The 13,707-nt window shown below is 40.4% G+C and overlaps 1 protein-coding gene across 4 annotated transcripts in view; it reads right to left on the reverse strand.

Moving 5' to 3' along the window:
* The window catches only part of dcp2.L (decapping mRNA 2 L homeolog), a 31,673-nt gene extending 18,167 nt beyond the window's left edge, over positions 1 to 13,506 (reverse strand). Inside the window, exon 1 of one of the 4 annotated variants that reach the window (XM_018249360.2) lies at positions 1,285 to 1,552. In XM_018249360.2, coding sequence (XP_018104849.1) covers positions 1,285 to 1,337 — 53 coding nt within the window. In that variant the 5' untranslated portion in view covers positions 1,338 to 1,552. 4 annotated transcript variants of the gene reach the window in all.
* Positions 13,507 to 13,707: the final 201 nt, after the last annotated feature.

Raw genomic sequence — 13,707 nt, forward strand, 5'->3', positions numbered from 1 at the left:
GCCTAGTTCTTCATTAACCTTTCGAGGCCTGCCCTAAAGGTTATTTAGGATCGTATTTTGATTGGGAAGAAATGCTTAACTGCAATCCTAGTACAAGTTGCTGGTGAATGAAAATGCAAATGTTTATTGGTTAATTAATAACATACATAACATAAAATAACTATACATACTCTAATTATACTTGGAGACTTTAAAAATCAAAATTCTGTGTTGGACTACTATCAAAAAGAAATATTTTTTTTGATGCAAAGAATAAAGCGGGCACTCAATAATGGGCTAAATGATATGTTGAAATGTTGAAACAGGCAGCTGCAATTAAATGAGGCCCAGTATAAAAGTCTTAGGTTGGTATTTTATACATTATACTTTTCCACACCTCTCACATGACAGACTACAACTGGCAGCTGAGCATGCTGGGTTTAAGCCGGGTTGCCAGGTGTACCGCCAAATTGGGCTATTTTTAAAATGTAGTGGCAGGTTTTAAAAGTCCAAACTCAACAACGTATAGGTTTGGGCTACTTTTGGAAGCTGCCGCGGGTTTGGACTTTCAAAACCCGGCCAATTTTGTGCGGCTGGAATTGGACTCTGGAGAGAATCAGAGATATTAGGGGGAGTGGGTGAGACGTGGTACTGTGGATATGTCCTTGGTGAGCGATTTTCTGTACACAGCCCTTTTAATTTTCCTGCATGTATTGTGTTTTGTGTACAGTGTAAACACAGTTTGTGTATGTTTAAAATGTGCCCTTGTAAGATAGAATTGTATGTGTGTGTACATCCATTGTATATTGTGCCCGTTTGCTGGGATTGAGAGAGGTGTGTCTGTGTTTATATATAAATATATATATATATATCTCATGTATTGTTAAGCACTTTTTCAGGTCTATAGAAATATGTCCAAACTTACAGGGAAGATTCCAGACACTTGTTTGATTTGATACACTTACGGTTTTAATCTATTTTATTAACAATTTTCAGTGTACAAATTGGGCTTATAAGAGATACAGGCCTGTGAGTAGTGGACGCTTTGTGTACAGTAAATGTTGTCCTGACTGCTGTGGGATGAATGACACCGTGGATAAAGCTGAAAACAAAGGTCCATCCAGTTCAGCCTTTCACTTGTATAAACACAACATAAGTACTAGATATACTGCAGAGTGTACATTTCTGGGCTCATCCTTGTACCTCCAGCCCTGGCACCTTTTTTCATCAACAACTCCAGGTTAATACTAAGCAACACCATATAACGTGTAACTACAACTCTCAGCTTTTAGGTCTAGGCGTCACCTGCAAAGGTCGTCAAGGACTCCGTTCGGCACCTCCAAACGTTTGGTTTCCATGTCGAACAGAGATGCATTACTGAGACAGCACGGCCCAAGAGCCCGGCTGCAATTCGGGAGCCAGGTAAGGAAGAGAAACCACAACAATATCAGAGCGTACGTCACTTCCGCAAGCAGAACCAGCACCAGTGTAAAGAGATTTTGTGCGAAAGTCTGGAATCCCGCCTGTGCTCAATCCACCAATCAAATAAATTGTGCGATCTGCAATCCAATGGCGTAAAGCGAATTCACTAACCAATCGTTGCACAGCAATCATGCCGCTTCCGCTACCCTAAACGCGTTATGCTTGGTATCTAGGGGGCGTGGTTTGAAAGGCGTGTTGACGTCAGATATTAGCGTTGATTACTAAAAACCTCGGCGTTAATACGTTTTTGTGCCCTTAGCAACCAAGTAACAGTTTTGATCAGACGGCTCCAGACTGGGCATCATATCATGGCACAAGTGACAATGATTGTTAATAAACAGAGAAAATAGTACATATAAACCGTCATGGCGGCCATTTCAGCAACGACACAATGAACACATTTAATTTGGTGCTTTTTTTTATGTGGGGTAAAGCCACAAAACATTATGTTTTCACCAGAAAGTCATATAGTTTTGGAAAATACACTTTTAACGAATCACAAAGCAAAATAGAGAATTAATATATAAAAATCTGATAACTGCAAGGCTGTGCTAAAGGTTGTAATTTAATATATGTGTGTAGTATTGTATCTCCTGCAATTCTTATATGAATTTAAGGGGTCAGTTGAAGTGACCAGTTAGATGCCCCATATGTAGGGTTGCCACCTGGCCGGTATTTTACCAGCCTGGCTGGCCAGTAAAATATTGCTTGACGCCAATGTTATTTATAGGAAAAAACAGCAAGAATATAGGAAGGCCGGTATTTTTTTCAAGAAAAGGAGGCAACCCTACCCATATGCCTTGATTTACCATAGAATGTGACATGTACAGACTCAGTAATGAAAATAGTGCATGTTTTCCATAGCTGAGGCTTTACTTCTACCTTTAGCACAGTTCTGGCCTTGTATAGGTTTTATGTATTGTATGACCCTAACAGTATGAATATTAAAAATATTTTTTTTAAAGTGCACATTCTTATAAAGTAACAGAAATAACACAGGACTAAAAATGAGAATACAATTACAAACAATCAAAATTACTCAAATCAATAAAATAAAAAAAAGTAAAACTTCAAAAGTTGATGGTCAATTTGTAATACTGGCACTGGCCACTATTTTACCAGCTTTGCTGCTGACATACCGGCAAGCTGGCAACAAACTTGTGTCTTAAAAGGCCCCTGTTGGCTGAAAATATTTCCCCCCACCAAAGGTGTGGGCTAATTAGGGTTGGGGTTGCCACCATTTCACCCAGTGCAATCCGAGCAGAACAGGGTGGGGCAGTGATGCTATGACCGGCGATTGGCAGGTCACCGAGTCAATCATAGGAAATCCTGCCCAGTTTTCCTAATTTGGAAAACCGGAGAGGCAGGTTTGACCTGGGCAGCCCTTCAAAAAACCATACCGTCCGGGTCAAAACCCGGGCAGTTGCCATGGCAACCCTATGGCTAATAGAGCCCGCACTCCGTTTGGGGGTACGAGTAGTTTTTTCTAGAAAAATGTTGGGACACACACATGCACATGACTGAATGCCGCAACTTGCTGATTATGCACATGCGTGTGAAGTCAGAAGGTCATTATGTGCATGCATTCTGCACAACATGGCCGTTTGGACGGGGAGCACCCTCCCAGTCAGTGGCATAACTATAATACAGCAGACCCCGCAGTCGCGGGGGGCCCCAGGGGACAGAGGGGCCCAGACCAAGGGGTCTGCTGAACTGAAATTCCTTGCACACTGTGTGCGGCCACCAAGATTGCCGCCTGCCACAAGTAATTTAGCGGCGGGGCGGATCTGAGGCGGATCAGGGACATGATAGCTCAATGTGCGAGCGCTGAAGGAGGTCAGTGGATGCGTGTGCGTGCAGCTAAGCCGGCCCCCCTGAAGATTTTTTTGCAGGGGGGCCCGGTTAGCTGTAGTTACGCCACTGCTCCTGGTGCAAGTGTCCTAGCACTCGCAGGGCCAAATTAAAAAAAAAACTACTGTTACCCCTAACTTAGCCTGCTCCTTTGGTTTCGGAAAATAATTTCAACAGGTGCCCTTTAAGAATCAGGTGCACACGTAATTTTGATGCAGAGCGCCGGAAATTATGCCACACTGTAAATTGCATCATGCATTGCATTGCATACTGTGCATGAGCACATGGACCGGACCATAGAGAAGATCCATGACTAAGAAGAAGGTGGTGGTTTAGCACTTCTACACTAGTATCTCAGGCTGGTGCAGTTTTCAGTGAGCACCATCTGTGGGTCTCAGGCAAGACCACTGTGGGGTCGTTTACATTTGGCACCCCAAGCGATTATAGATTTCTTTCTCCTTTAACAACTGGACACCTCCCAGTGATTTTACCTTGCCTGGCATCCTTTTGTAATGCACTGTGATATGTTGGGGCTTTATTAATACTATTATTAATTAATACTTTATTATTACAAAAAGTTGTAATAATGTTATTTGACATCAGTATGTCATCATTTCTAGTTTATTAAGAAGGTTAACAAAAGCATCTGACTTTTTTTTTTTTTTGCTGGCTTGGGGCCCCCCACTGGAGCCGCAAAGCCCGCCTGCCCAAACTACAACCTGGGAGTGATACAATATGTACAGTATGTTGTTAAAAAAATAAACGGAACGAAAAACGTATCACCACAAGATGGCAGTGAGAGATCCATATTAGCAAATAGACATTTTAATTCATTTGATGCAAAGTGATTGAAGTAGGCCCAGACTGGCAAGTTGTGAAATCTGACAAATTCCAGAGGGGCTGTAAGATGCCATAGACAGCCAATATTTATTGGGCCAATAAGGGCCTGCTTGGGCCTCTGTGTAGAGGCTCGCCTTTAAAGGGGTTGTTCACCTTCCAAACACTTTTTTCAATTTAGTTGTTTTTAGATTGTTCCCTAGAAATAATGACTTTTTCCAATTACTTTCCATTATTTATTTTTTACGTTTTTTCCAAAATCTAAGTTTAAAGTTGAATGTTCCTGTCTCTGGTGTTTGAGTCTGGCAGCTCAGTGATCCAGGTGCAGATTCTGAACTGTTACAATTTTGCAACATTTAGTTGATACATTTCTCAGCAGCATCTCTGGAGTATTAGCAACAATTGTATCAATTCTAACAGCTGCCTGTAATGAAACCCAGAGATTCTGCTCAGCAGGGACAAAGATAAGAAATGTATCAACTAAATGTATCAATTTAGAACAGTTTACAGGATCGGCGACCCCCCCTCCCAGAGCTGCTTCAGAAGGAGAGAAATGACACTTTACACTTCAATATTAGAAAAACCGTGACACATAGAAAATAGAAAGTCATTGGAAAAAGTCGTTATTTCTGGTGATCTATCTGATAACAACTAGTTGTTTGAAGGTGAACAACCCCTTTAAGTTAGCTTTTTGTATATTATAGAATGGCCAGTTCTAAGCAACTTTTCAATCGGGCTATATTATTTATTTTGTATAGTTTTATAATTATTTGCCTTTCCAGCTTTCAAATGGGGGTCTCTAACACGATGTAAAAACAATGCTCTTTCAGGCTATATATGTACTGTTATTGCTACTTTATATTTCTCGTCTTTTTAGTCAGGCCTAGGCCCGGATTTGTGGTACAGCTAAAAAGGCCGAGGCCTAGGGCGGCATGCCGCTCCTGCCCTTTCTCTGGAGCACTGGGGACACACAGCTCCCCAGTGCTCCGGCTCCTCCTCCATGCGCGGGGGGAGGTAGTGAGGCCAGTAGCTAGGACTGCGCAGCCTATGGGCGACCGCCCGTCAAATCCAGCCATGGTCAGGCCCTTTCCTAATTATATTCCAGTCTCTTATTTCAATGCATGGTCGCCAGGGTAATTTGGACCCTAGCAACCAGATTGCTGAACCTGCAAACTGGAGATTTGCTGAATAAAAATCTATTCCTTGGGATTGACCTCACTCAATAAGCTTTTACTTTTCAGTCTTTGTACAGAGAGTAGGCATGTCTCACTGGCAACCTTTTTGGTATCCAACCTGAACCTTATCATTACTGTGTAGGAGTTGCTGTTTCTGGGGTATGAGCAGGCGACTACAGATCCAACAGGGTTTCCCAAGAAGGTATCTGTTTTGTGTAATTTACTTGTGGATTGCTAGAATCCCTCTAATGAAAATCTAATCTGTCTGTCTCTACATGCCATACTACGGTAAATCTATGTATATCAGCCATCACACTGTTCAACTGATCCCTAATGTTCAAACACGGAATTGTGGGAGATAAGATACTGCACATTAAAATGTTTGCAGACAGAATCAATAGTTGGGACACGTGGTAAAATGGTGGCATGGTGCTCCCTAGAATAGTACCCTGGATGCGTTTTTTCATGAAAACGAGCACCAGTCCGAATAATACTGGGGATCCATAACAAATTGCCAGTGCACTCAGTGACTCTTTTATCAGTACTTTAAACAATAGAATTTTTATAAATTTGTAATCTTGTCTTAATTAAAGAGGGAAATGTAAAGCCTTGAGCTTTACAAGGCTGAATTTGTCTGCCACAATAAATGACAACTGTTTTTTTAAAGATATTTTAGTATTGTTGGAATGATCTTTAAAGGAGAAGGAAAGGGTAAACTTAAGTAGATTTCTATCATAAGTCTGGTGCACTCATAACTTACAAAGCATAGTTAATGCTTTCTCCCTGGTGTCTAGAAGAAGGAACAGCGATCTGCAGAGAATGTAGCGTTGAACTAGGGTGACGTCATTAATTTTCAAGGCAGCTTCCTCCCTGCTGCCTTAAAGGAGAAGGAAAGCTACAGAGGCATTTTATTGGCAATAGATTAGCTGCAATAGTGCAAGCTAGAATGCTATATTTATTCTGTAGAATGTTTTACCATACCTGAGTAAAAAGCTCTAGAAACTCTCTCTTTGTTTAGGATAGGAGCTGCAGTATTAACATGGTGTGACATCACTTCCTGCCTGAGTCTCTCCCTGCTCTGGGATAAGATTACAGCAGAGAAGGGGGGGGGAGAGGAAGAGGAGCAAACTGAGCATGCTCTTGCCCAGGGCAATGAGGTTTAAGCTAAAGGCAGGAAGTCTGATGCAGAAGCCCATGTGTACACAATAGGAGGAAAGAAATGTAGTGTTTCTTTTGACAGAGGACTCAGAGCAGCACTACTTTGGGGGTTTACTGGTATATTTAGATGGACCTTTCTGATAAAGCTTACTTAGTTTTAACCTTTCCTTCTCCTTTAAGGTGCGTTGGGCTCAATTACAGTTTAATGCACATGCCTTCTCCCTTGTAAAATGACAAGCATGTAAATTTACCTATACATCATTGATCCCTGTAACCACACCTCCCAGGCAATCATAATTCAAGCTAAGGAGACGCATGATCGTATATTTTTTAATCATACTGTGAACAGCTAACAGGCAGCTTTAAGCACTTGCGGTTAGCTGCGGGGGGACAAAACATTTTTTAAAAGCAGGCTAAGGTGAAATATGCAGCCCGAGTATCAAACATTGGTGCTTTTGCTAATGCGCGATTTGTCACATATGATGCAGTTTTTTTTGGCGCATGCGCATTACTGATGTAGAGGCAAAGAAAGTCTCACATCCTTTAGTAAGATGGCTGCCCCGTTCTACAGAAGCAGAGCAGAAGATCAACCTTCATTTTCTGCTTTTCTATGCGCAATGGATGGAAGAAAATATAGCGATTAAGGACATCAATGTGAGACCTATAGATGGAGGTAGTGCATGAAATTTACCTTTCCTTCTCCTTTAAGTTTCATGCAGCCTTCTGCCTCTTAGAAGTTACTGCTCTATACTCTGGCAGACACATCTGATCTTTTCTTTTTCCACCCAAGACTCTAAACACTTCATGGCAACCTTCTTCCAAGCAGGCATTTTCTCTCTTTGGTAGACTTTTTCACCTTGGAATCATCTCTTACTTCCTCCCCCCCCTCTCTCTCTCTCTCTCTCTCTCTCTCTCTGTCTGGTAACCTTATTCAGCACTGGGATTCTCCTTTTGATACAAAATGTGAGACAATTGCTTTCCCAAGTAAGAATGCCTGGGGAAATTCAGCTGGACCGCATTAGTGAGGAATCGAGTGCGTGGCCCACAGATTCCTTTTAGCACACTCCAAAATCCAAATTCAAAGAAGATACAAAGAATCAACAAAAGTTTTTTTTCCATTGTTTAAACGAAAAACCACTTCATAAGCACAAAACCTAGCTACAAGTTTACTATTTATATTTAGGCTTGATCTGCAAATTAAAACAAACCTGCTTTACAAATAGCACATCATTTTTGGCGTATTTCTCAAGTGAAGAACCATTTTGGTAGAGTATTTAAAACATTAGCCATCCCATTCTGCTCTTTTCTGGTCTGCAACTAATATTTCCTCTGCCTCTTTCCTGTGACTCCCCATGGCTGCCCAAAGCTTACCTCCCAACCACTTCTTGTAAGAAACTGCCATCTGGGTTGTATCTATTCATGTGGTCATGACAATTGTTTTTTATCCAGATTATATTAACATGTTATTATGTATTTATAGAGCACCAAAATATTGTGCAGCGCTGTGTTATATATTAATGTATTCTTAATAGGGAACCAGTTGTTCAGAAACTTACATTCCAAGTCACACCCTTACCCAAATTACACATATAAAAGGTTTTCTTGGGGATTGAAGGGGGGCTGTATGTTGCTACTGGAGCCATATAAGTCATTTCTGTATGCAAGAAACTCGCTCAACTGGATGTGGGCAATTGGGGGTTTTCATCTCCACATCTGATCACTTGGGAGGTGAGCTGTGGGGGCAGGTATCACAAGCCGAATAAAAGAACAATGGGCAGCAGCCTGGGGAGAGAGATGAAGACAGAAGCAGACTGGAACAGATGACGGACTGACAGACTGGTAAGAAGATGGGAGCAGGAGCCATCAGATGACAAGAAATAAACTATGATGAGCCTGGTGGTAACAATATAGACTATATAAAACATCTGGAACTGTAAATGTTGTAAATACTGTGTTTAATTGTAATCATTTATGTGTAACAATCCATTGATTTATTATACAATATAATCACTTTAATATACACTTATTGGTGTGGATCCTTTGCTTGCTCGAAAGAACAGTAGGGGTGAGGTATATTATTAATAATATATCATAATCTTACATGCTGACCTACAATGGGCAAGGTAAAGGTGACCGCCATTATCCAAGGCTGCAGACACACTATTCTGCAGACCACACTATAGGCATGTAGGAAGGGTTTATATTACATACAGCTATAATTTTTAGATTAACTGTTGTTCCCCCCCTATTTCCCCTACTTCTCCCATATCTGCACCCTTTACACAACATGACTGGAGCATCAGTAAGGAACTCTACATCTACAACAATATCAATGGACCATCACCCCTGCAGCTCTCTTTTGGTATAACTTATGACTAAGGTAAAACTTTTATCTTGGAACGTTAGGGGACTGGGAAGCCTAATGAAAAGAGCTATAAATAAAGCCATGCCCCACCTAATCTTACTCCAAGAAACTCACCTAGATGGGAGCAACATTCTTTACACTGAAAAAAACTTGGCTTGCAGACTATTACCACTACTCCTTTTACGTAAGAGGGGGTCTCAGGTTTGATTGCTAGAAGTTGCCCGTTTATGCTTTACAAAGTTATCACTTATGATACTGAAGGCCTTTTTATGGACTTGTCTTGTAATCTGAATGGCAAAACGTATGCCATTGTCAATGTGTATATACCACTCCCCTTCACAGCTACACTGCTATTTCTTATGAATAAAATATTAAAGTTTGGGAACCCCTCTCAACCTGCATAATAATTTCCTCCCCTTTCAACAAAAATGATAACAGTGGTATGTCTGTCATTTCCCAGGAATATCTGAGTGCTAGGGTGTTTTCTGAACAAAGATTTTAAGTGAAGCAGTATTCAGTTGTATGAAATTAAATCAAAAGTGAAAAACTGGCTGAAAAAATGTGGGTACCATTGTAGTTTTGGTCATTTGAATGCATGTAACTGCTCAATATGGATTACTGACAACACCAAATTGCTCATTAAACCTTGAACTTCATAGACAGGTGTGTCCGATCATGAGAATTGGCATTTAAGGTGGCCAATTGCAAGTTGTGCTTCTGTTTGACTCTACTCTGAAGAGTGACAGCATGGGATCCTCAAAGCAACTCACAAAAGATCAGAAAACAAAGATTGTTCAGTATCATGGTGTAGGGCAGGGGTGCCCAAAAGTTAGATTAGGATCTACCAGTAGATCTTTAGCTGGAGATCAGTAGATCTCAAGACAATGTCAAGAAACAGCTTATCTAAATCAGTAGATTTCAAGACAATGTCAAGAAACAGCTTATCTAAATCATTCATGCTTTTCATTCAGATATTTACTACGTCAAGGTTACATAAGAAATAGTCATTAAATATAGCAATGTAAATTCTCTCATAAATCAATATCATATTATAATGGTAAAACATTGTTAAAAGTAGTCCACCTGTTAGTAAAGTATGGGCACTCCTGGTTTAGGGGAAGGCTACAAAAATCTATCTCAGAGGTTTAAACTGTCAGGAATAAGGAAATGGAAGGCCGCAGGCACAGTTGCTGTAAAACCCAGGTCTGTCAGGCCAAGAAAAATACAGGAGAGGCATATGTAGGGGATTATGAGAAATGTTAGCGACAACCCAAAGATCACCTCCAAAGACCTGCAAGAACATCCTGCTGCAGAAGGTGTATCTGTACATTGTTCTTCAATTCAGCACAATTTGCACAAAGAACATCTGTATGACAGGGTGAGAAAGAAGCCCTTTTTGCACTCATGCCACAGAGTGGCTTGTTATATGCAAAAGCTCATTTAGACAAGCCACAGTCATTTTGGAGACAAAAATCTAATTATTTGGTCATAACAAAAAGAGCTTTGCATGGCGGAAGAAGAACACCACATTCCAAGAAAAACACTTGCTACCTACTGTCAAATTTGGTGGCGGTCCCATTATGCTGTAGGGTTGTGTGACTAGGTCAGGGACTGAGGCCCTTGTTAAAATCAAGTGTCGGATGAATTCGACCCAATATCAACAAATTCTTCAGGATAATGTTCAAGCATCAGTCACAAAGTTGAAGTTACGCAGGGGTTGGATATTCCAACAAGACAATGACCCTAAACACACTTGGAAATCTACAATGGCATTTATGCAGAGGGAGAAGTACAATATTCTGGAATGGCCATCATAGTCCTCCGACTTGACTATCATTGAAAATCTATGGGATGATTTGAAGCAGGCTGTCCATGCTCAGCATCCATCAAATTTAACTAAACTGGAGAGATTTTGTATGAACGAATGGTCAAAAATACTGCCATCCAGAATCCAGACACTCATCAAAGGCTATAGGAGGCGTCTAGAGGCTGTTACATTTGTATCAAGTATTGTTGTAATATCTCTGTTGGGATACACAAATTTATGCACCTGTCTAATTTTGTTATGATGCATATTTTCTGTTAATCCAATAAACTTTATGTCACTGCTGAAATACTACTGTTTCCATAAGGCATGTTATATATTAAAAGGAAGTTGCTACTTTGAAAGCTCAGCCAATGATAAACAAAACTCCAAAGAATTAAGAGGGGGTTCCCAAACTTTTTCATAAAACTGTATGTCTGCCTTTAGCCCCTCTAAATATTATGGGTGATTTTATATCGTACAGCTTGAGAAAATGGGGAGATTCAATTAGCACCAGATTAGTTACCTGGGAGCACTCCGATCCATTCCATACTCCATGTGCCACACATAAAAAGCTAACCTGGTACAGCTTAATAGCTGTACCGGGGGAGATTCAACCCCTAGCAATAGGCCCCCTTTGACTCTACTTAACTAGGTCTCTACTTTTAACTTATGATTTATGGTGGGGAAAAAACACCCTGAGGAGAAGCAATTCACCTGCCACTCCTAATCTCACAACATTATGTTCGAATAGACCTGGCTCTGAGCTTAGTAGAAATTGAAAAGTAAACCACTGAAGTAGAAATACTACCTGGAGGGATATCAGACCATTCTCCACAAACACGACAAACCTTGCTTTCAGATCAGAATGCCCTTCAAGTGGCCCATACTAAACAGATCAAAAAATCCTTACTATACCAACAGGCTAATATATTTGCTGCAGGTGATAAGCAATGCTATCTAAGGATATATCCCCTCTAACCAACATTCCTGCAATAAGAGATAGTGACTCTCATTACTAATCCATCAACAATTAACCAGGTTTTTCAGTGCTATAATTCAAAGTTGTATTCCTCGTGCATAGTTTTCTCAAAAACTCGGGTACAGAAAAACCTTCAGTCAATTTCCCTTCCGAACTTAGAACCAATAGATAAGACTCTGTTAGATAACCGCATTACAGAAACAGAAATCCAAGAAGCCATTTCATCCCTGGCAATAGGTAAAACCCCAGGGCTTGAAGACTTAACCTGGTTATTACTAAGTTTATTACCACTGATCAAACGGGTTTTGTACCTAGCCACACAACTGATATAAATATTTGTAGACTCTTTACTAATATTGTAACAACGCATGACAATTCCAGACACCGGGTCATAGTTGCCCTTGACCACAAGAAAACATTTGATCTTGTAGAATGGTACTTTCTCTCGGCCACAATGGAGAATATGGGCATAGGCACTAACTTTGGGAAATGGGTCTCAGCATTGTATAACAACCCCCTGGCTAGGATCAAAATGAACAAGAACATTTTCCTCCCCGTCAGAGCTCTCCAGGGGCACCAGACAGGGATGAGCCCTATTGCCTCAACTATTTGCAATTGCAACAGAACCCCTTCCTACACTTCTAAAAAATACTGAAATGGTTAAAGGTTTCCAACTGGGACTAATAAATGAAACAGAAGCATTGTATGCCAATTACACTTTTATTTTCAAAAACTCATATGCCGTGCTAGACTCAGCCCTGGCAATAATTAATCGACATACAAGATATTCATTTTTTGAAACCTGCATCTGACCCATACCTGCAACCTAAACCCGCATGTTCCCGCTACCCAACCAGCAATAAACACTGCCCAGCTATTTCAAAAAGTGCAGCATGGCCGGGCCCCAATATAGGCCCGGTACAGCAGTACCCTGTGCCCTTCTGATGGTGGCCCTGTTTGTATGATCAAAAACCTCTACCCCTCTAATGAAAGTGACTGTGATAAACTGCCCTACAACACTTACCTAGGGGGGCGAACTACTGCTCAGGATGCAACCCCTGTCGCATAATCCATAACTCCCTTAACTACTCTCAATCCCAGAGAGAGTAGTTAATATATTAAATATATATAGCAAGTAATTGAACATGAAGAAATACTCCCATTTAACACCCTAAAGGGAATTTTTAAAGGGGTGGTTCACCTTCTAGTTACGTTTTATAGTTTTTGAAATATTTTGACTCTTTCCAATGGGGATCACTGACTATTGTAAATATTGTTACTTTTTATTAATCATCTTTCTATTCAGTCCTCTCCTATTCATATTCCAGTCTCTTATATAAATCAATGCATGGTTGCTAGGGTAATTTGGACCCTAGCAACCAGATGAAATTGCAATACTATCAATTCTTTGATTAAGGCTCTCTGTATTGTTCTTAGCTTCTAGCCCTTTTTAATTTTATCCCACTAAAAATGAATCAACTGTACCTGGCTAAACTGTGCTGTGTAGGTTGTACATAACGTAATTTTTGCCCATTCATTTAATGGCAGCTTCAATGTTATATCATTGTATGTATAGGTAAATATTGTTGTGTAGTGGTTTTCATTAGTTTTGTATATGAGTGTTTAGTACAGTTGTATATAATTATTTCCATAATAATAGGTTATTAAAAGGTGATAGAAAGTCAAAAATACTTACCACATTTGCCTTTGACTGTTCTTAAACCCTTTTTATTTTGGGATCACTTCTTTTAGTTGTCAAGCCGCAGCCTTGGACACTTATTCTTCTGGATGCTGAAAGAAGTCTGGAAAACCCCAGATTTCATCACAGGGTCTACAGGTAATTCATGCCACTACTAATGTCAGAGTGCATGAGTGTATCATCTGAAAAATGCTGCACAAATTAGATATACGTGGGAGTTAGGCCAGGTAGATACAATTTCTGTCATAAATAATGTTTGATGATGAACACCTAAAATCAAAGACCAGCATTTTTGGGACTATTCTCAGAGCAGACACAGCACAAATGTCATTGGTCACAGTAACAGTAAACATGTTTGCAAAAAACCCAAGACAG

This window comes from Xenopus laevis, chromosome 1L (genome assembly GCF_017654675.1).
Source record: "Xenopus laevis strain J_2021 chromosome 1L, Xenopus_laevis_v10.1, whole genome shotgun sequence".
NCBI lineage: Eukaryota > Metazoa > Chordata > Amphibia > Anura > Pipidae > Xenopus > Xenopus laevis.